The sequence below is a fragment of the Pipistrellus hanaki genome (genome assembly GCF_964339955.1).
Source record: "Pipistrellus hanaki genome assembly, chromosome: 5".
NCBI lineage: Eukaryota > Metazoa > Chordata > Mammalia > Chiroptera > Vespertilionidae > Pipistrellus > Pipistrellus hanaki.
This window is the reverse complement of record NC_140507.1, coordinates 79,080,356-79,102,492: the sequence shown is the minus strand read 5'-3', so window position 1 is coordinate 79,102,492 and position 22,137 is coordinate 79,080,356. Positions and strand designations below refer to the sequence as shown.

Here is a 22,137-nt window from a genome sequence, read left to right as displayed (position 1 = left end):
CAGTTAAAAATCAAGTGAGTTCAGTTTTTATGATGCCTTGTCTTGATCTTATATGCTTTCCAGACATCTAACCTTTTACTACCTTATTCCAACACTGATTGACCATTTTCTTCCATGTCTGAGATTATGGAGCCCATCAGGACTAGGGCCCTGTGATGCTCAAGGAGTGATCTGTGGTGGGGACACAGCCCTGATTTCTCTAGAGAATTGCTCTTCTCCTCTCCAACAAAAGGACTGAGTTCCTTTTTTATGGAATCCTGGGCTTCACACTCTTTGGCTTCCTGAAACACTTGTCAAAATAATAAGGAATTTTGTACTAATTTCACAAGTGAATAGCTGTCATTTAGTACCTCATTATGAAATATTTGTTAAGTATGAGATACATTTTGAAAGTTTTATGCCATATAATCTGAGCTTAGTACCTTATAGAGTTCGCCTGGTTTAATTTTTCAAATGCCCATTCTGTTATGAATTCCATCCCCATTACAAAAATTGAGTTTGAAGGACTTTATTGACTTGCTCAAAGTTATGAGCTAAACAAGGGATGGGCCTTGATTGGAATCTGTCAGGTTGCTTCCAATTTTCCAACTCTGGGCCAGTGGTTCTCTACCCGAGATGATTTTGCTCCTAGAAATATTTGGCAATGCCTGGAGGAAGGTTGCTCAACACCTATAACACCCTCCAGCAATAATTATCCTGCCCTAAAGAATGCCAGCATGAGAAGGTGAGAAAATCTAGTCTAGACCAGCACTTCTCCAACTTCAATGTGCATGCAAGTTACCAGGATTATAGTTCAAATGCAGGTCTTGGTGGGCCCAGAGATTCTTTGAATCAAACCAGTTTCCAAAGTGGTATTGATGCTGTAGGTGCTGGTCTGTGGACCACACTTTGAGTAGAAGGGAGTGGCTGTGTTAGAGTCAGGTATAGGTTGTTCTAGGTTTTTAGAATTAAAAATCATTTTGCATGTAATTTTGAATGCATAGTGTATTCACTCACTCTAGAAGCTGTTATACATTCATTGTTCAGTTATTTTTATAAGGATTTATAAATGACATCATATGATAGTCTTCTGAAAAAGTACCTTTTTTGATATTTTTTATACAAGGGCTCTTGTGTGACACCAGGGAATACATTATTGAAAAGATTTTCATAGTAGGCAGAGCTTCTAAATATATCCTACCTAATAATAGAGTAATATGTAAATTAACCATCACTCCATACACCCACCAACCATGCCCAACCAGCCAATCAGAGCCAGTATGCAAAATAACCCAACAAAGATGGCGGTTAATTTGCATATGTGGAGGGAGGGAGGAGTGAAGACTCAAGACAGCATAGAAAGAAGAGGGAGGGAAAGTGGAAAGCAAGGTGGCTGCGGCTGCTGGAGGGAAAACACTGGCAGCGTGTGCGGGGTGGGACGGGGCATGATGTGTGTGGCCACGGAGGTGGCGACTGCGTGTGCAGCAGGTTGGGCATGTGGAGTGAGGCACATAGCGGTGGTGGCAGCACACAGCCATGTAGATGGTGGCAGTGGTGGCTGAAGGTGCCCCGTCCGTCCCACGTTGCCCACTGTAGCAATAGAGGTGTGTGTGTGTGTGTGTGTGTGTGTGGGAAGGGCGGGAGAGGTGGCAGTGGCAGGAGGGAAGCCCACTGGAAGTATTGCAGGAATATTCCTGCAACAGGTCCCTACTCCACATCATAATCCCCAGAAACTTGTAATATGTTACTTTTCACTGTAAGATAGGATTAGAGTAGCAGATTGGATAGTTGGGCTAATCAGACTTTCAGATAAGATTGGCCATAATAATGTAGGTGGGACTAATGAAAGCCTGTGGTTCTAACACTTGGAAGAGGAAGAAAGAATTGTTGGAATCAGAGGGAGACTAAAAGATGCTATACCACTGGCTTTAAAGATGGCGAAAGTGCTATGTGGCATGAGTAACTAGAGTAGGAGAGCAAATGGATTGTCCCCTTAAGTCTGCAGAAGTAACACACTCCTACAGATATCTTTTTAAAAATTACTATTTTATTCTATTTTTTATTTTTTAACTTTATTATTGAAAGTATTACAGATTTCTGGATAAACAAGTTGATGAATTTCTAGCCAGGCTCACCAAGAAGCAAAGAGAGAGGACCCAAATAAACAAAATCAGAAATGAAAGAGGTGAAATAACAACAGACTCCACCAAAATGCAAAGGATTGTTAAAAAATACTACAAACAACTACATTCAAACAAACTGGACAACCTGAAGGAAAAGGACATATTCCTAGAAAAATATAGCATTCCAAAACTCACTCAGGAAGATTCTAAACAGCTCAATAGGCCAGTAACTATGGAGGAAATTGAAGCAGTCATCAAAAAGCTTCTAGCAAACAAAAGCTCAGGACCAGCCAGCTTCACAGTAGAGTTTTACCAAACATTCAAGGAAGAACTAAAACCTATCCTCCTCAGACTATTCAAAAAAACTCAAGAGGAAAGAACACTTCCAAGATCCTTTTATGAAGCCAGCATCACCCTAATACCAAAAACCAGATAAAGACAACACAGTGAAAGAGAATTACAGGCCAATATCCCTTATGAACATAGATGCCAAAATCCTCAACAAAATTCTAGCAAATTGGCTCCATCAGAAAGATCATACACCATGATCAAGTAGGATTTATTCCAGGAATGCAAGGATGGTAAAATATCCAAAAATCAATAAATGTGATACATGACATAAACAAATTGAGAGATAAAAATCACATAGTCATATCAATTGATGCAGAAAAAACATTTGACAAAATCCAACACCCTTTCTTGATAAAAACTCTCAACAAGGTGGGAATAGAAGGATTATACCTCAATATATAGAAGCTATATATGATAAACCCCAGCAAACATCATACTCAATAGGCAAAAACTAAAACCATTTCCCCTAAGAACATGCCCACTCTCACTACTACTGTTTGACATGGTACTGGAAGTATTAAACATTGAAATTAGACAAGAAGAAGAAATAAAAGGCATCCGAATTGGAAAAGAGGAAGTAAAGTTGTCTTTATTTGCAGATGACATGATATTGTATATAAAAAACCTGGAAGACTCCATAAAAAAACTAATAGACTTAATAAATGAATTTGGCAATGTAGTAGGATACAAAATTAATGCCAAGAAATCTATGGCTTTTCTATACACCAATAGTGAATTTACAGGCGGAGAGATTAAAAAAGCAATCCCATTTACCATTGCACCAAAAAAATTAAGATATCTAGGAATAAACTTAATTAAGGAGGTAAAAGACCTATATGCAGAAAACTACAGGGCACTGAAAAAAAGAGATAGAGGAAGATGTAAACAAATGGAAGAACATACCATATTCATGGATTGGTAGAATCAACATCATTAAAATGTCCATACTACCCAAAGCAATCTATAGATTTAATGCACTTCCCATTAAAATACCAATGGCCTATTTTATAGACGTAGAAAAAACTCTCCAAAAATTCATCTGGAATTAAAAAAGACCCCAAATAGCCAGAGCAATTCTGAGAAAGAAGAATAAAGTAGGAGGGAGCTCAATACCAGATTTCAAGTTGTATTACAAAGTCCCTGTTCTCAAGAAAGCCTGGTACTAGCAGAAAAACAGACATATAGATCAATGGAATAGAATAGAGAATCCAGATATAGACCCAAACCACTATGCTCAATTAATATTTGACAAAGGAGACATGAACATACAATGGAGTCAAGACAATCTCTTCAATAAATGATGTTTGGAAAATTGGACAGATATATGAAAAAAAAAAAAAAAAAAAAAGAAAGAAAGAAAAGAAAGAAAAGAAACTAGATCATCAACTTATACCATACACAAAAATAAACTCAAAATGGATACAGGACTTAAACATAAGATGGGAAACCATAAAAATAATAGAGGAATCCACAGGCAACAAAATCTCAGACATATGCCAAAAGAACTTCACTGATACTACCCCTAGGGCAATGGAAGCTAAAGAGAAAATAAACAAATGGGACTACATCAAAATAAAAAGCTTTTTCACAGCAATAGAAACCTTCAACAAAACAATAAGAAAACCCACAGTATGGGAGAACATATTTGCAAATGTTATCACTGATAAAGGTTTAATCTCCGACATCTACAGGCAGCTTATACAACATAATAAAAGGAAAATAAATGATCCAATAAAAAAATGGGCAATGGGCCTAAATAGAATTTTTTAGAAAGAAGACAGAAGGAAGGCCAAGAGACATAGGAAAACATGCTCAAAGTTACTAATTATTTGAGAGATGCAAATCAAAACAACAATGTGGTACCATCTCACATCTGTCAGAATGGCTATCATCAAAAAATCACCAAAGACAAGTGTTGGCGAGGATACGGAGAAAAAAGAACACTTGTGCACTGCTGACGGGAATGCAGACTTGTGCAGCCATTGTGGAGAACAAAAAACTGAAAATGGAACTCCCATTTGACCCAGTAATCCCACCCCTAAGAATATATCCTAAGAAACTAAAAACACCAATCAGAAAGGATATATGCACCCTTATGTTTACAATAGCTGAGATTTGGAAACAGCCTAGGTACCTGTCAGCAGATGACTGGATCAGAAAAGCATGGTACATCTACACAATGGAATACTATGCTGCCATAAAAAGAAGGAATTCTTACCATTTTCAGCAACCTGGATGGAACTGGAGAACATTATGCTAAGTGAAATAAGCCAGTCAATGAAAGAAAAATTCCACATGACCTCACTCATTTGTGGATAATAAAGAAGATAAAGAATTTAAGGAAACATAACCAGACAGGAGGGGCTATCGGAAGAGATAGCACTAATGGAATTTCTCACACTATGTAATCGGGAGAGCCCTACAGGAAGAACTCTATGTTAATAAAATTTCATTTTTGTAACTTCCCCTTCCCTTTTCGTTTCCCCTCCATAAGGACACTGCATCTTGGCCCAAAGGCTAGAGTGTGCATTTGGCTTGGCATGTCTGCATGCATGAATTGCAATACTTTCTTTTTCCCGAATAAAGCCTTTGGGTGATGAAACACCTAGTCAATGTTATTTTTTTTAAGTCAATAATAAGCACTGTGAACTTGAAGGGCTCATCTAGACTAGGAATTTTTACCTTCTAAATGTGACATAATTATTTGTGTTGGGTATTGCAAGTATTTAGCAGCCTACCTTCAGATTTTCCCTTGTTGGGAACCACTGCACAGTTTGAGAATGGAAAGCATCATGACAGATTCTAAACATCTTACTCTGACTATAATGTTGGGTTGGTCACTAGACTTACTCAAGCCTACTACTGCAATGGATAATGAAATTGATATTTTTATCACTTCAGAGAAAGGATTTTTATAAACTTTAAATCAAATAATACATATAACATACTAAACTCAGATTGTATAGCATAAAATTATGTCTAATAATTAACAAAGGTCTTATATAATGGGACTAAATAGCACCTCTTATCTTCTGATATAAGTATGAAATTTCTCATTGATTTGGCAAATGTGTCATGAAGCCAAGGAGTATGACTTTACATCAAAGTCACACAGTCCTCTCTCTTGTTGAAGAGAGAAATAACAATTTTCTGGAGGTATCATGGCTTGTGCCTCACAACAATCCAGTGCTTTGAAAATCCAAGGTTCCTAGTCAAGCCAGTCAACATGGTCTTGGACTTCAGAGAAAAATTAATTCAAAGTTGGGTAAGGTGCTGGGAGATGAGACCTCAAGAGGATCATAAAGAAGAAGTAACAAAAACAAGATTCACTTAACTTCTAACCTGGTCCCTTGGGAACAGAGAATCGGCAGGAACATTTTCCATTCTGCTCAGAGGTGGGAGCAACAATGCCAACAGTATCTAAAGAGCAGATAAAGGAGGAATAATATCTCCTCTGCGACACACTCACAACAAGTGCAGGTTAGGCTGGAAAAGAACGTATTTGTTTCTTTTGGAGTCTTTAGTCTGACTGAGACTAGTGCCGGACTCCTTCCTGCTCTTTTGTCTGAGAACAGAGCTTCAGTCTCCCACATTAACCATCCAGGGAGCAATTCAGATTTCTACAAGGAGCCCTTCCTTTCAGAGCCCCATCAGGTGAGTCTGAGAGTGCAGCAGATGCTGAGGGAAGATTCAAGGAAGGCATCCCAGAATTTCTCCCTGAGGTAACCTGAGAGCCTAACCAGGCCAGCTCAGAGCTGAGAGACTGCCATATCTGTTTGCTAGGCAGGCGAATACATAGTTAATACAGTTAGCATGCTAAATTAGTTTTCTCCTGAAAACATTGCTGTTTGGCATAGAATTCCTCTATATGTGTATAGATGGGATTTAGGGGAATGGATGAAAATGTATTAATTTTGTGTGGTCAATTCCATTGGTCTGTCATATTGTGTCATCTTCCATTACTTTTAACGTAAACAGTTCTACATCTTTCACCTTGGCAAAAACATTCTTCTGCATTCAATTAATGATCGTTTCTATCCATTTTCTAAGCATAATCTATTGATGCTTACATAGGTAGAAATTATAACTTTAGATACTTCTTACTCCACTGCCTTTTAAAAGTATATTTTTGTATTTTTATTTCCATACCCTTTCCCATATATTTGGAATTGGACGCTTATATTAATGTGATTAAAGTTCTGTGGGGGAGAGGGGTATTTGGCTTTTCTTTTGTTTTACAATTTTCTTCCAATTTTATTAATGCCAATATTTGAATACACAATATTCAACCATGTTTATTTTCCCTGCCATTTTTATATTATGAATATTACATACCTTAACTTTTTTCCATATAAAAGCACACATTCATAAAACTACATAAATGAACAAAGTCAGTGAGCTCTCTGCTTATTTGACCTCACATTTTGCAAAGAAGGCCCAGGATAATGAAATAAGTGTGCTATAGTATTGAATTCTCAGGGGTAAATATGTGAAGAAAGGCGATCAATAGTTGTGGAGTAAGCAGAAATCTATAAAGAATGATTTGTAGATTGACAAGGAACAGAACTTGGACTGGTGCCCACGCATCACTTGTGTCACAAAAGAGATCAAAACTCAATGCCCAAAACAACAAAGATGCCATTGAGCCTTTAACCACCAGGATGGTCTAATAAACATGGCATAGGTGCAGGAAACACAATTAGATCAGAGGCTGGGGAGGACGGTGTGATGAGGCCAGCGGAGCAGTGAAGGTCCAGTTGGTGTGTGGTCCCTTGAGTCCAAGGTAACTTTAGCCCCCACGCTGGCTCCCTCTTCTCTCTGCACTGGCCCTACTGGGCTCTTCACTCTTATTACTTTTCCTTCATTAGCAGGAAATGGCCTTTTAAGCAGGTCTTGCATTTCTTGTGTTGAATTCTAGATCTGTTTTTACTGTGTCTCAAAATAAGAGATGCCTTTTACATTGCTATCCAGACACATGCACTCGAGAACAAAGGGAATCACGAAATGATTATGAATGTACCCTCACTGTGTATGACACACACTAATACTTCCTTTTGTGCCTCCTTGATTCCATTCTATTTCATTCTTACAACCCCATAATGGCTCCTGATCTCAGAATATAGAGAACATTCTTAAAGCATGTCCTCATCCTAACTTCATAGAATCCTGTCATAGAATACATGTTTATTCATCCACACTAAACCAAATCTGAAGGGGGAGAATGAGTTTGTATAACATGCTGTATGCCTCAGGTACTCACAGACTAGCAAGGAACAAAGACATGGGATTAAATAAAAGTCTCATCATGGGTGCCCTAACACTTAGATGAAGAGCATGAGAAAGTGACCTTTTCCTGTGCTAATGTTAGAAAAAGAAAAGGTTCATGAAGGAGAGGATCTAGTCTCTCTGAAAGAGGAGCTGGAGTTTGGAGGGTGGAGAGAGGGTTGAAAAATCCCAAAAGACCAGTGGGGAGACCCCAAGCAGAGGAAAGCAAGCCCTTAAAGGCTCTGAGCCATGCAGCTATGGTGTCAGGTGAAGCTGGAGTCAAGTTCAATGTTTAGGAGACCAGAGTGTGGGAGACTAGGGCTCTGTGAGGGTGGAGCTGGCCAAAAGTTCACAGACACTTGAGCCTTGTGTTTGAAGGTATGGAATTTTGGCTTCTATCTCCAGTGAGGTATGACTAAGGGAGGAATTTAAATCAGAGAGTTCAATGATCAGCAGTAAAGTTCTTTCTGAGTTAGTGTGAGTATTTGACTAAAGGGGTGCCCAAATGTTAGGTGGGAGAAATGACAGGGAATTGAAACATGTCTGTGAAATTGAAGACCAAGATGTTGGGAAGCATTAAAGACATTTGAGAGGTAGGATAACCAGCCTCATCCCATCACAGTGGTAAGCATTCATTTACCAACATGAGGGAAGTATATCAAGCACTCTACATTCAGTATATTGATTACTTGTCCATCACCATAGGCTGATGGATGCTGCAATCTTCACCATCAAATGAGGACATTAATAATTATCATAATGCAGGTATACCTGAAATTTAGATAATGTCATAAACCAATATTATCTCATTTTATTTAAAAAAAATGCATATAGCTCTGGCCAGTGGTAGAGTGTTGTCCTGCACACCCAAGGTTCATGGGATGAATTCCCAGTCAAGGCCACATACCTGGGTTGCAAATTCATTTCCTGGCCCCAGGTTGTAGCATGTGCAGGAGGCAATCAATCAATGTTTTTCATATCGATATTTCTCTCCCTCTCTCTCTCTCTCTCTCTCTCTCTCTCTCTCTCTCTCTCTCTCTCTCTCCCCCCCCGTCTCTAGAATCAATGGAAAAAATATTCTCAGGTCAGGATTAACAAAAAATAAATTAGCTCGCCCAGTGTAGTTCAGTGTTTGAGAATCAACCTATGAACCAAGAGGTCACAGTTTGATTCCTGGTCAGCGCACATACCCGTGATGCGGGATCAGTCCCTGGTGTGGTGGTGCAGGAGGTAGCCAATCAATGATTCTCTCTCATCATTGATGTTTCTCTCTTCTGCTCCCTTCCACTTTAAAATCAATAATTTTTTTAAATTAACTAATTAATTGATTAAAAACAAAGAAAGCATGTAAAAACCATGTAGGCTCTACCAAAAAAATAATTAACTTAAAGAAATGAAATGGTTCAAATGGCCTCCAATTTTAAACAGCTAATATGTGGTAGTTAAACTGAAAAGTCAGTCATTGAATTACACAAGGCTGACATGTTTTATTACAATTTACACACTGTTTTCCATTTCATCTTTAATAACCCGCATTATTGTTTATTGTATTAGCTGATGTAGATTGTGTGTTTGTTTCCTTTGCTGCTTTTTCCAAAGGTATGTTCAATCTGTACAGCATCTTATAAATATGTAGAATATCACTTTTTTTTCTCTGGGATAAATTGCTTTTTGTTGCTTCATTAGTTATTCTGGGCATCAGGGGACAGAACTAGGGTTGGAATTCTGCCAGAGCTAAGGAGCTTTGCTTCATCTCCATCACTCACCTGAGTATTAGACATTTTCCCCCTTTATGTCCATTTTGCCTCTCTTGTTTTTTAACCATTTTTTAAAAGTTTCTTTAAATAGGGGATCCAACATAGCCATGAGAAAATAGAGTCCCCTATTTACATGCCCACAGGAGGCTTACCAACTGGAATTTGATACTGCTTCTATATTCTTCAGGATAAAGATAAACTGGTGTTGACATCATTCCTTGTATCATTATTTTTATAATTATTATTAAGGGGTGAGAAAAGCCTGGTGATAACATGGCCCCAAAAAGTAATTGGCAATGTGCCGGAAACAAATCAGTTTCACTAAAAGAGAGATGTTGACAGGAAGCCAGGAAGGCTGGTCAACAACCTTAATTGCTGTAACCACTCACCCTTTAGTTGAGACATTGTTAGCCAAAGCAGCCTCCACCTTGTCTGTCCCTTGTAAATTTCTATTATTTCCTGCCTAAGGGCTACATGTAAATTTCTGTTTATGTTGCCTAAGATGTTTTTTTCCCCCCAAAGCCTCAATAAAAGGGATGGCAGTGCCAGAGCAGGGAGTAGTTCTCCCACTAGAGTTGGACTACCGCCTTGCCTCCCATATCGCCAAAAAATTTTTTTTCTGGATATGTTTCCTTTTCTAATTATTATGAAGGGTTGAGAAAAGCCTGGTGATAACATGGTCCCCAAAAGTAATTCATAATGTACTGTGGTGTTTGTGGGGAGGGCATGTTTGTGTGTGTGTGTGTGTGTGTGTGTGTGTGTGTGTTCTGGGGCAGTTGGATCTGAGCCCATATACTCCAAAATGTGTTCCTTAACCATTTGTACACCATAAGAGTGCATAGATGCAAGCAGCAGACTATTTAAAAAAAAACACCATATTTTATTGATTTTTTTACAGCGAGGAAGAGAGAGGGATAGAGTTAGAAACATCGACGAGAGAGAATCATTGATCAGCTGCCTCTTGCACATCCCCTAGTGGGGATGTACCCGCAACCAAGGTACATCCCCTTGACCGGAATTGAACCTGGGACCTTTCAGTCCACAGGCTAATGCTTATCCACTAAGCCAAACCATTTTTGGCGTGGCAGACTATTTTTAATTAAATTTAAAATACCGTGGCAGTTAACTGGTTAAAAAACAGATGCCAGAATATTAACCAACACATGAATAAAAAGGTGAATCCATTAATATTTACAATATATATTTTTTAAACAAAATTAATGAAGTGCAGGAACAACATGTGAACAAGGGATTCTTTGTGAGCACAGACCACCTGTTCCTTCACATTCTCTGACACCACCTATTATTGTTCCCCTCCTGATTATTCCCCTCACCACATTGGATCCTTTTTGAGTCTTGAATATAGGGAACAAGTGTCATCTCAGGGTTTTTGCACTGACTCTTTTTCTGCACCCCTAACAACCTTGTGTCTCCCACTCTGACTTCCTTGAGGTCCCTGTTCAAATGACACCTTGTTTGCAGGGTTTCCTGAAGTCCCAGTATAAAATAACATTCCATCCACTCTATTTTATATGTACTTTCTTTTTCTTCACATGACATCATAGGGCATGGTATATAAGACCTATATTTTGTGTATATTCTTTCATCATCATTATATTTTAAGGATTTTTTTTTCTTAGCATCCTATACCCTTTCCCTAGAGATGGCCATTACTCAACATATATCCCTCAAGTGCATGAAAACATTTCTCATTCAAACTGTGTAGAACAACCAAGATGATTGCATAGGTAAACATGGTACTCACTGCCTCCCACAACCACATCAAAATTACAACTAAAATACAGAACAATCATCACTTAGAAGTGCCTGAAAGCTATCTGAATGGAAGTCCTACAACTAGAGAAGTATAAAAGAAAGCACACCGAGACTGGCAAGACGGGCAGAGGGGCTAAATGGGCTAGTTTGACACCATGTGTGCCATTTTTAGAGCAGGTGGGATATCTCATCTGTGAAGGCCATCCATGAGGAGCAAGGCATCCCAGTCCCACACCAGGCCCCTCAGATCATGGTTTCAGTTCCAGGAAGAGAAGTTTCTATAACTTCAGGCTGTAAAAACCAGTGGGAATTGAGGCTGAGTGGCATGGAAGCTGCAGGAGCCCCAGAGTTCCTCTTAAAGGGCCAAAACATGAACTGACCCAGAATCTCTCCCTCTGAGCCCCAGAACTAGGGCAGCAGATTGAGGGGATTGTAGGACATACAGAAAAGAACTGGATTGTTTGGCATTAGGACACGAACTTAGGGGTCGATTTTTCCCAGACTGGGGTGCTCACAGAGTTCACTATTCGTAAGTTGAGACCTCCTTCAACACAGAGCTGACTGGCAGCCATACCTGAGTCTCCATCAGCCTAGAGCACACTGTTTGCTCCATCCTATTGTTTGCCTGAAACCTCACCCCACCAAATTTGCAGCCTAACCCAAGCTATTTTCAGCAGCATTTCCATATGAATGGCCTGACCTGGCTCAGGCTTTAGGTTTCCCTAAAATCTCTCAAACAAGCAGTAGGTGCAATCAGCATGCCCCATATCTCTCAATAAAAGACAAGGCCTGGCACTAGCAGCAGCCTGCCTTGCTTCACAGTTCAGCCTCTCATAGGCACTGGTAAGCCCAACACAAGCAGCAGCCATCTGCAGATATCTCTGTGGCTCCTGCCAGGTGGCCCTAGGAATTGGCTAATTTTGCATCTTCTGGGAGGACTCAGAGCCAATGCACACATTGGACAGCTTCAGAGCACAGCAGATTACAAGTCCACACATCCACAAGCAATACACTCAAAGGGCAGACTCATTGAGCACCAATGCCCCACTGAAGCAAGTTCTGCTCCACAGGGGGATTTGCTGTACAGAAACTCTCCTGCTATAGAAATAGCTGGTCCTCACAGTCAATTGGCTTGGAGCTCAGTTCTTCCCAGTGATTCCAACAGCAATCAGGGCTCAGCTACAACAAGACTGTGCACACAGCCCACACAGGGGTTCACTTAGAGTGCACTTAGAGGCTAAGCCACTGGGCCCTACAGAACACCTACTATGCAAGGCCATTTTACCAATTCCAGGAGACATAGCAGCTCTACCTAATACATAGAAACAAACACAGGGAAGCAGCCAAATTTCAGAGACTAAGAAACATGTCACAAATGAAAGAACTGAGTAAATCTCCAGAAACAAACTAAATGAAATAGATGAACACATACTACAAGATAGAGTTCAAACAATGGTTATCAGAATGCTCAAGGATTTAATGAGAGCTTCAAGGGCTTTCGTGAAAATTTCAAGAATCTTAGTGAGAACAGCAAAAACATGAAATAGAACCAGTAAGAAATTAAGCACTATCTGAAGTAAAGAAGAATTTACAGAGATTCAACAATAGAATAGAGGATGCCAAGAATCAAACCAATGTTTTGAAAAATGAGGAAACAAAAACACCCAATCAGGAGACCGAAAAAAGAAGAATCCAAAAATATGAGGATTGTGTAAGGAGCCTCTGGGACAACTTGAAGTGTACCAACATTCACAATATGGGGGTGCCAGATGGAGAAAAGAGAGCAAGATATTGAAAACTTATTTGAATAAACCAAAGAACTTATGCACTTATAAGCATACCATATGGACATGGGCAATTGGGTAGTGAAGACTTGGGGGGCTGGGAAGGGGCTGGGAGGAGGGAGAAAGGAGGGATGGGAGATATCTGTAATATTATCAACAATAAGAATATACTTAAAAATAACAATAATAACTGAAAACAACCCCTACCTGGTGAAAGAAATAGTCTTACAACTTCAGGAAGTGCAGAGAATCCCAAACAAGAGGAACTCAAAGAGGCCTACATCAAGACACATCATAATTAAAATGCCAAAGGTTAAAGTCAAAGAGAGAATCTTAAAAGCAGCAAGAGAAAAGCAGTTAGTTACCTATGAGAGAGTGCCCATACAACTGTCAACTCATTTCTTAACAGAAATGTTGAAAAAGAAAAAGATAAAAAAATATATGAACAATAAAATGTCAATAAATACATATCTATTATCAATGGAATAAAAAAATCAAGATAAATGAACAAGGAATCTAATGAATGAAATCAACTGATGAATAAAATACAACCAGAGGCATGGAAACATGGAACACACTGACCAATCTCAGTGGGAAGTGGGGAAGGAGGCAGGAAGAGATTATTACTTATGGACACAAAGGGAAGGATGCTGAAGGACCGGAGTGGGATGGGAACTGGGTGGAGGTGTATAATAGGGTGAGAAAGGGGGACATCTATAATACTCTCAATAATAAATATTTGAAAACAAAATCAAAACACTGTAATCCAAGACCACCTTGGGAAAGGGTCTAAGGAAGACAGAAAATCCTAATCAGAGTTGTCAGCAGATGGGTTGTATCTTAAAGGCCATGATACATACAAGCAGTATTTATTACTCCACTGCAATATATAATTGTAGCGTTTCAACTATATTAGTAATGGCCATTTATGTAAAACCTAATCATGATATTTTTTCTTTCCTACTAGTCACCTTCACCGCATGGGACAAGGCAATGATACCACAATTTCAGAATTTCTTCTTCTGGGATTTTCAGAAGGATTAGAATTACAGCCCTTCATATTTGGACTTTTCTTCTCCATGTACCTGATCACTGTGTTGGGAAACCTACTCATCATCCTGGCTGTCAGCTCAGACTCCCACCTCCACACACCCATGTACTTCTTCCTCTCCAACCTGTCCTTGATAGACATCTGTTTCACCTCCACCACCATCCCAAAGATGCTGTGGAACATCCAGACACAGAGCAGAGTCATAACCTATGCAGGATGCATCACCCAGATTTATTTTTACATACTCTTTGCAGTGTTGGATGACATCCTCTTGACTGTGATGGCCTATGACCGCTTTGTGGCCATCTGCCTCCCTTTGCACTACCTGGTCATCATGAACCCCCGGCTCTGTGGACTGCTGGTTCTGGTGTCCTGGATCATAAGTGGCCTGAATTCCCTGTTACAAAGTGTAATGGTATTGCAGCTGTCCTTCTGTATGGACTTGGAAATCCCCCACTTTTTCTGTGATCTTAAACAGGTGGTCCAACTTGCCTGTTCTGACACCTTCCTTCATACCGTGGTGATGTTTTGTATAACTGTGTTACTGGCTGCTGGTCCCTTCGCTGGTATCATTTACTCTTACTCTAAGATAGTGTCCTTCATACATAGAATCCCATCAGCTCAGGGGAAGTATAAAGCATTTTCTACCTGTGCATCTCACCTCTCAATTGTCTCCTTATTTTATGGTACAGTCTTTGGCGAGTACCTCAGCTCACATTCAAGTGCAGTAGCCACGGTGATGTACACTGTGGTCACACCCATGCTGAACCCCTTCATCTACAGTCTCAGGAACAAAGACATTAAGAGGGCCCTGCGTAGATTTTTTGGGATGGCAGGTACAAAGGGGATAATTATGCTGAGGTTGAAAAAGTGGCCTTGATTTTGAGGCTCCAAGGCTCAAAATCAGAAATTGTGATTCTTTCTTTAATCAGATTGTGGTTTTGAAGACTTGCTCCTTTTATTTCTGTCCTTGAGTTTCCTGTCTTTGTTTTAACCTCTCTATATAATTTCAGGTACCATTTTATTAAGCTTTATGTTTTGTCTATTATGTACACAGTTTTTCCCTTTGTCCTTTTTTTTTCCAACTGTGATCAGAAATATTTGGAGGTTTTCATTTACTTCATTGGCAACATCGATGTCTTAACAATAATTTCTTCTCAAATAACATATATCATTGTAAGTAATTTGACATTGTATTCACTATTTGTCCCTCATTCTTTGTACATCAGTACCTTAACTGATCGTCCTGACACGGTATACTTTATGATTGTTCCCAGTAAGTCACAGTATATTGATAGTGATGCAATGTGATAGAAATACCTGGGCACTGACCTGGATCCTACAACTTGTTCCTCAGACCACAGTCAATGTTGGGACTAGATGGACCCCTTTGATCCTCATTATAATTGAAATAACCATTATGGAACAATGAAGATGTAAGTTTTATTACTCATAGGTTCTGGAAGCCCGAAAGCTATTCAAAAAAGTGTGTGTGTGAGTGTGTGTGTGTGTGTGTGTGTGTGTGTGAGAGAGAGAGAGAGAGAGAGAGAGAGAGAGAGAGAGAGAGAGAGGTCTGGTCCTCTTCAATTGCCCTCTCCTGCAGGTGTTGGTTCTCCCCAACTGTCCTCCCCTGTAGGCCTGGCCACCTACAACTGCCTCCCCTGCAGGCCTGGTCCCTCCCCCCCCCACTACCCTCCTCTGCCAATCTGGTACCCCCCAACTGCTCTTCCATGCCGGCCTGGTTCCCACCAAGTGCCCTCCTCTGCTGGCTTGATCACTCCTAACTGCTCTCCTCTGCAGGCCATCTTGTGGTGGCCTTATTGTGTCCACATGGGTGCAGTCATCTTTGGCCACATGAGGGAAGCCATCTTGTTTGTTGGATTGATGATCAATTTGCACATTACTCTTTTATTAGATAGGATGTGTAGATGTATTGGAGGGATGTATGAATTTTATAAATTTTGTGTGGTCAGTTCTGTCAGTCAAATTATACTGAATGGCCAGATTATTATGATTGCCGAACACTTAATAGTCTGACCACTCAGTGAGTGTGTGTGTGTGTGTGTGTGTGTGTGTGTGTGTGTATGTATGTATATGTATATGTTTATGTATATATGAGGCCCAGTGCATGAATTTGTGCATGGGTGGGATCTGGCCAGCCTGGCCAGGGGTATGGGATATGGGCGGTTGGCCGGCCTGCCTACTAGTTGAACTCTTGGTCAAGGGAACAATTTGCATATTAGCCTTTCATTATATAAGATATACACTGAGTGGCTAGATTATTATGCATTCAGAGATCATAATAATGTGGCCACTAAATGTTTGCCTCCCCATTATATTTTTTAAATTTAATCCTTTATTGTTTAAAGCATTACATATGTTCCTTTTCCCCCCCATTGATCACTCCCCAGTTGTTCCCTCCCCCACCTCTTCCAGTATATGTCCTCACCCCCCCTACTGTCTGTGTGCATAGGTTATGCTTATATACATGCATATAAGTCCTTTGCTTGATCTCTCACCACTCCCCACCGCCATCCTCACCTTCCCTAGGAGGTTGGATGGCCTGTTCAATGCTTCTATATCTCTGGATCCATCAACAAAACAACAAGAGAGCCCACTGCATGGGAGAACATATTTGCCAATGTTATAACCAATAAGGGTTTAATCTCCAAAATTTATAGGGAATTCATACAACTTAACAAAAGGAAGATAAACAATCCAATCAAAAAATGGGCAAAAGACATAGATAGACCCCTTTCAAAGGAGGACATACAGAAGCCCAGGAGACATATGAAAACCTGTTCAAAGTCACTAATCATCTGAAAGATGCAAATCAAAATGGCAATGAGTTACCATCTCACACCTGACAGAATGGCTGTCATAAAAAAATTAACAAGTGACAAGTGCTGGCCAGGATGTGGAAAAAGGAACCCTTGTGCACTGCTGGTGGCAATGCAGACTGGTGCAACCACTGTGGAAAACAATATGGAATTCCCTCAAAAAATTAAAAAATGAAACCCCCATTATATTTTTTGATTGAATTTATTGGGGTGATGTTGGTTTGCAAAACCATGCAGGCTTCAAGTGTACAACTCAAGAAAACATCATCTTCACTCTGCATTGTGAGACCTTCATCCCAAACAAAGTCTCTTCCATTTCATTTCCCCCCCTCTTTGCCCACTTCCCCTTAGCCTCAACCCCCTTTTTTTCTGGCTATTGTCATACTGTTGTCTGTGTGTCTGTGTTATACATATATATTTTTTGGCTAATCCCTTCACCTTCTTTCTTCCAGTTCCACTCTCCCCTCTCCTCTGACAGCCATCAGTCTGTTCCAATTATCCACGTCAATATTTCTATTTTGTTCTTAAGTTGATTTTGTCCTATAGATTCCACATATAACTGAGATCACATGGTATTTGTCTTCCTCTGATTGACTGATTTCACTTAGCATAATAATCTCCAGGTCCAAGGGTGTACAAAGTAGTAGTGGGGTGCCAGAGACTAAAGCAAACAGCAGTTATCATATTAATGCAAAAAGAAGCATTGGAATATTAATGGACTTTGATACATTTCATCAGGGCTGAAAATCAGCAAAATATTGCCCTGCTGTGGACTCAATGGCTCAAGGCAATTTCCTAACCTGATCATCTTTATACTGTTTATCAATCTTTATCTTTGATCTGCTTATATGCATTGCTAAATGGAAAATGTGTGTTCAAGTAAATAAAAAACAGATCAGGCCAGAGGTCAGTGTGTCCCTTCAAGATAGAGGTCTCCACCTAGCCCCCAATGCCTTCTAAATTGATATTTATTGTCTAGTACTTTCATTTGTGAATTGGCCCCGCCTTCAGATCCTGAACCCTGCCTCGAAGGTGGCGCCAGTGGGGTAGGTGGATCTTTATTGCACCTCCTCTCAGATCCAAACTGGTAATACAAGTAAAACTATATTGGGGAACATTCACTCTGAATTAGCAACTGAAGACTAGCTGAAGAAGAGACTTTAAAAAAAATCCCTTATATTTATTTATTTTTAATGGGTACAAAATTATTTTTTCTAATTTTTTATTTTTAATATATATTTTCATTAAAAAAAATATATATGGTTCCACTTTCTCCCATCCTCTACACCCCTCCCCCCCCAAGGTCTTCATCACTCTATTGCCTGTGTCCATGGGCTATGCATGTAAGTATGTAAGTTCTTTGGTTTATCTCTTCTCATCCTCCCATTCCCACATCAAGGTACGCCAACTAGTTCCATGACTTCATGCTTCAGGCATTATTTTGTTGGTCAATTCATTCTGTTCATTAGATTCCACAAATCAGTAAGATGAAGTGATATTTGTCTTTCTCAGATTGGCTTATTTCATTTAGCATATTAGTCTCCAGGTCCATCCATGCTGCCCCAAAGGATCCCCCCCCCCTTATTTTTTTTACAGCTGCATAGTATTCCATTGTGTAAATGTCCCATAGCTTTGTTTTATCCAGTCATCTACTGATAGGCACTTAGGCTGTTACAATCTTACAAATTATATTGATAAATAACATAGCTTAGGTGACCTATAAAAATAAAGAACAAAGACCCAATTAAAGCCATTTGTGCCAGCTAAACCCAAGGACAAATGAAGTCAAACAAATAACAAAACTTCATTAAAGCCAGACAGACCTAAGATAAAAGTAAAAGAGTAAATCAGACCAAAGAATAAAACAAACTCTCCTATACACTCATTTTGATGCATCAGCATATTACAAATGCACCTGGAAAGCTGATGAATATTCTACTAAATTCTCCCCTCGAGAGAAAGGAAGATGGCTGCCGATGTGAAGGCAGACTGCAAGACAGTGCATTAGTGAGAGAAAGAAGGGAGAGTGTGTGGTCGCACGGGGAGTGTTTTTGAGGTGAGGGACAGCTACAATCCAGGGGACTGTGGGGAATTGCCGGACATGGTTCCTCTGATCAGGAAACCTGCACTGCTGTGCTGGGATCCCTCCAGGAGTGACAGGCTCTGATGCAGAGAATGAGCCATCTTCAAGGGGAGAGTGGATGTTGTGGGAAGAATGAAAATCCTGGGAATCAGAACAAGGGCACCCAGCAAACAGCTGTGAACCTAGAAACACCGGTCACCAAGTGGCTTGAGCACAGGGATTCGGAGGAGCTCTGAGCCTCCTCATGGAAGGGTCAGACTTCACCTGGGATAACGTGAGGTCTGTGGTCCAGGCAGGGGAGAGAAACGTGCAAGTCAGCAGCTGGAGGAACTGGGGAAGTCTGTGCCCAGAACAGTGTGTTGCCATTAGGGCTGGTGTGATCTGCAAGTGTGGAAGGGATCCGCAGGGCTGCCAACAGAAGGGAACAATAAAAAGCAACCCATAGCTGAACTGGGCACAAAAGGGCAGTCTAAAAAATTTAACAGTGTGCCGGCTGCTTAGACCCAAGAGGAAAAAAGACTGCACAAACTTGTGCCGCAGCGCCAGAGTTCGCACACTATCTCTGTCTCTTTTCCCTCTCTTTTTTTCCTCTTCAAATCCTTGCTTTTGATTACTAAGCCCAATACATGGGATCACCCAACTGGGGACACTCTAAGAGACTGCATGGGAAAGTTGTTTTTGTGGAACCTGGGGATCAGAGTGAGGAATATTGATCACAGAACCAGTTCTTAGGCAATGCATTTCCCCAAACCAGTATCAAGTGCCACAGGGAAAACAAAATCTAAACCCTAGCTACAGAGGACCTATAGACCCTGAGGTCAATCCAGAAACACTGCTACCCAGGGGTGGAATCACAAATTGACTCATGTAAACAGGAATATAATAAACAAAGAAGTACTGCCTGCTTGAAAATCAGGATTGAAGTTTACAACACTGTGAGCAGTGGAACAGGGAACTTCAATACTTTCCTGACTAGGAAATAGATGTGCCAAATAGAACAGTAGAGGAAGTGAATGACTTTCACTACTGCAAATTTTTATTTTTATGTTTTTTATCTTTTACTTAAGAAACTATTTTTTTCTCACTTAATTTTACCTTTTTTAATGATTATATTTTTAATCATTATTATTCCTACCAGTACTTTCCTTTTTTTTTTTTTTTTTTTTTTTTTTTACAAGTGTCATTTCATTTTTCTCTTTATTTTATTTTGGGATTAGTGTTCTACATTCTATTTCCATCTTTCCTTAGCATCATTTTACTTTATCTCAACTTTACCTTGATGCCACCACTCTCTTCCTCAATTTTCCCCTTTTGTTGTCCTGCTTCTCTTACCTTATTCTTGCTTTAGATTTACCTTATTCTGTCTTTTTCCCCCCTGTTAAAGTTTTACCCTACTTATATATCTAATTTCCAATCCCCTGCTCTAAGTTAATACACACCTCTCTCTTCTCTTTCTTCACTATCCAAAATTTTCTCTCTCTGTCCTTTTATTGTTTGCTTGATTGTTGATTATATTGTTTTTTTTTATGATTGTTTCACTTTTTCTTTTTGTTTTGTTTTTGTTTGGTGCTTCTGTTTTTCCTCACCTTGATTGATATTAGTTGTTTTTTGTATTTTGCATTCATCTCTACGTATTTGTTGTTGGCATTGGTTGGGATTAGTGGCTGTTCTATTGGAGTTTTCTCCCCATACAAATAGTTTTTTCCCCTCTTCTTTTTTATTCTCTTTCTTTTCTCTCTTACTTTTTTTTTTCTTTCATTTTTCCAATTTCATTTTTGCACTCCTTTTCCCCCTCTCCCCCCTCCCCCCTTCTTCTTTCTTTCTTATCCCCTAATTCTGTTCGCTTTGGTGGTCACCTTTATTTGGGGTTATTAGTATCATGAATACATTTGTGTTCAGTGCCTGTGTGTTGTGTCTTGTTATTTTGTATTTTGTGCCTTTAAATCAACATAGGAGAGAGAGGGAGAGCTACATGACCAGATACCTGGAGAAGAGAGATCATAGGGAGACAACAAAACAGCCTGCATATGAAAGAAAAGTAGGCATTATTAGAAAAGGAAGTAAACGAAATGGAGGCAAGCAACCTGTCAGAGAAAGAATTCAGAGAAATGGTCATAAGGTGGATGAAAATAATCGAAGACAAATTCAACAATATGTGTAAGAACCAATTACAGTGGGAAGGCTGCAGAGTGTTGAAGGGTGTTTGTGATCAACTTAAGAACTTATATGCATGCAAATCAGCACAACAAATGGACACAAGACACTGGGTGGGTGGGATGAGGGTATGTGACAGGGGCTAGCAGAGGCTGGGGGAAGGTCAATGGAAAAAGAGGAGATATATGGACTACTATTTGTAATACTTTAAAGAATAAAATAAATTTTTTTCCAAAAAAAGCAAAAAAAAAAAAAAAAAAAAAAAAAGCTGTGGTACATTAACACAATGGAATACTACTTGACTGTAAAAAAGAAGGAAATCTTACCTTTTGCAATATCATGGATGAACCTGGAGAGTATTATGCTAAGTGAAATAAGCCAGCTGAAAAAGACAAATACCATATGTTATCACTTAATCTGGAATATAATGAGCAAAATAAACTGATGAACAAAATAGAACAGAGGCATGGATATATGGGACGGACTGACAGCTGTCAAAGTGGAGGGAGGTTGGGGAAATGGGTTAAAAAGAAAGGTAAAACACTTAAGCAAAATCCTATATAATAAAGAGGTAATTTGCAAATTGATTATCACTCCAACACACAAGATGGCTGCCCCATGTGGTCAAAGATGGCCGCACACATGTAGAAACAAGATGGCTGGTGGGGGAGGGCAGTTGTGGGCGATCAGGCCAGGAGGGGAGGGCAATTGGGAGGAACCTGCAGGGGAGGACAGTTTGGGGGACCCAGGCCTGCAGGACAGGGAAGTTAGGGGCCATCAGGCCAGCAGGGGAGGGCAGTTGGGGGTGTTCAGGCCTTCAGGGGAGTACAGTTAGGGGCAACCAGGCTGGCAGGCGAGTAGTTAGGCATTGATAAGGATGGCAGGGAGTGGTTAGGGGGTGATCAGGCTGGCATGCAGAAGTGGTTAGGGACAATCAGGCAGGTAGGCAGGCGAGCAGTTGGATTGTGGGGGTG

The 22,137-nt window shown here is 40.0% G+C and overlaps 2 protein-coding genes across 2 annotated transcripts in view; one reads left to right on the top strand and one right to left on the bottom strand.

Moving 5' to 3' along the window:
* The window catches only part of LOC311622616 (olfactory receptor 7A17-like), a gene marked incomplete at both ends in the record, with an annotated part of 47,388 nt that overhangs the window by 4,350 nt on the left and 20,901 nt on the right, over positions 1-22,137 (bottom strand). The window lies entirely within an intron of this gene.
* Positions 14,016-14,966, top strand: LOC311622618 (putative olfactory receptor 7A2; the record flags this gene model as incomplete). The annotated part of the gene is made up of 1 exon (XM_084883873.1): positions 14,016-14,966. The coding sequence occupies one exon, from the start codon at positions 14,016-14,018 to the stop codon at positions 14,964-14,966; it is 951 nt and encodes a 316-aa protein (XP_084739999.1).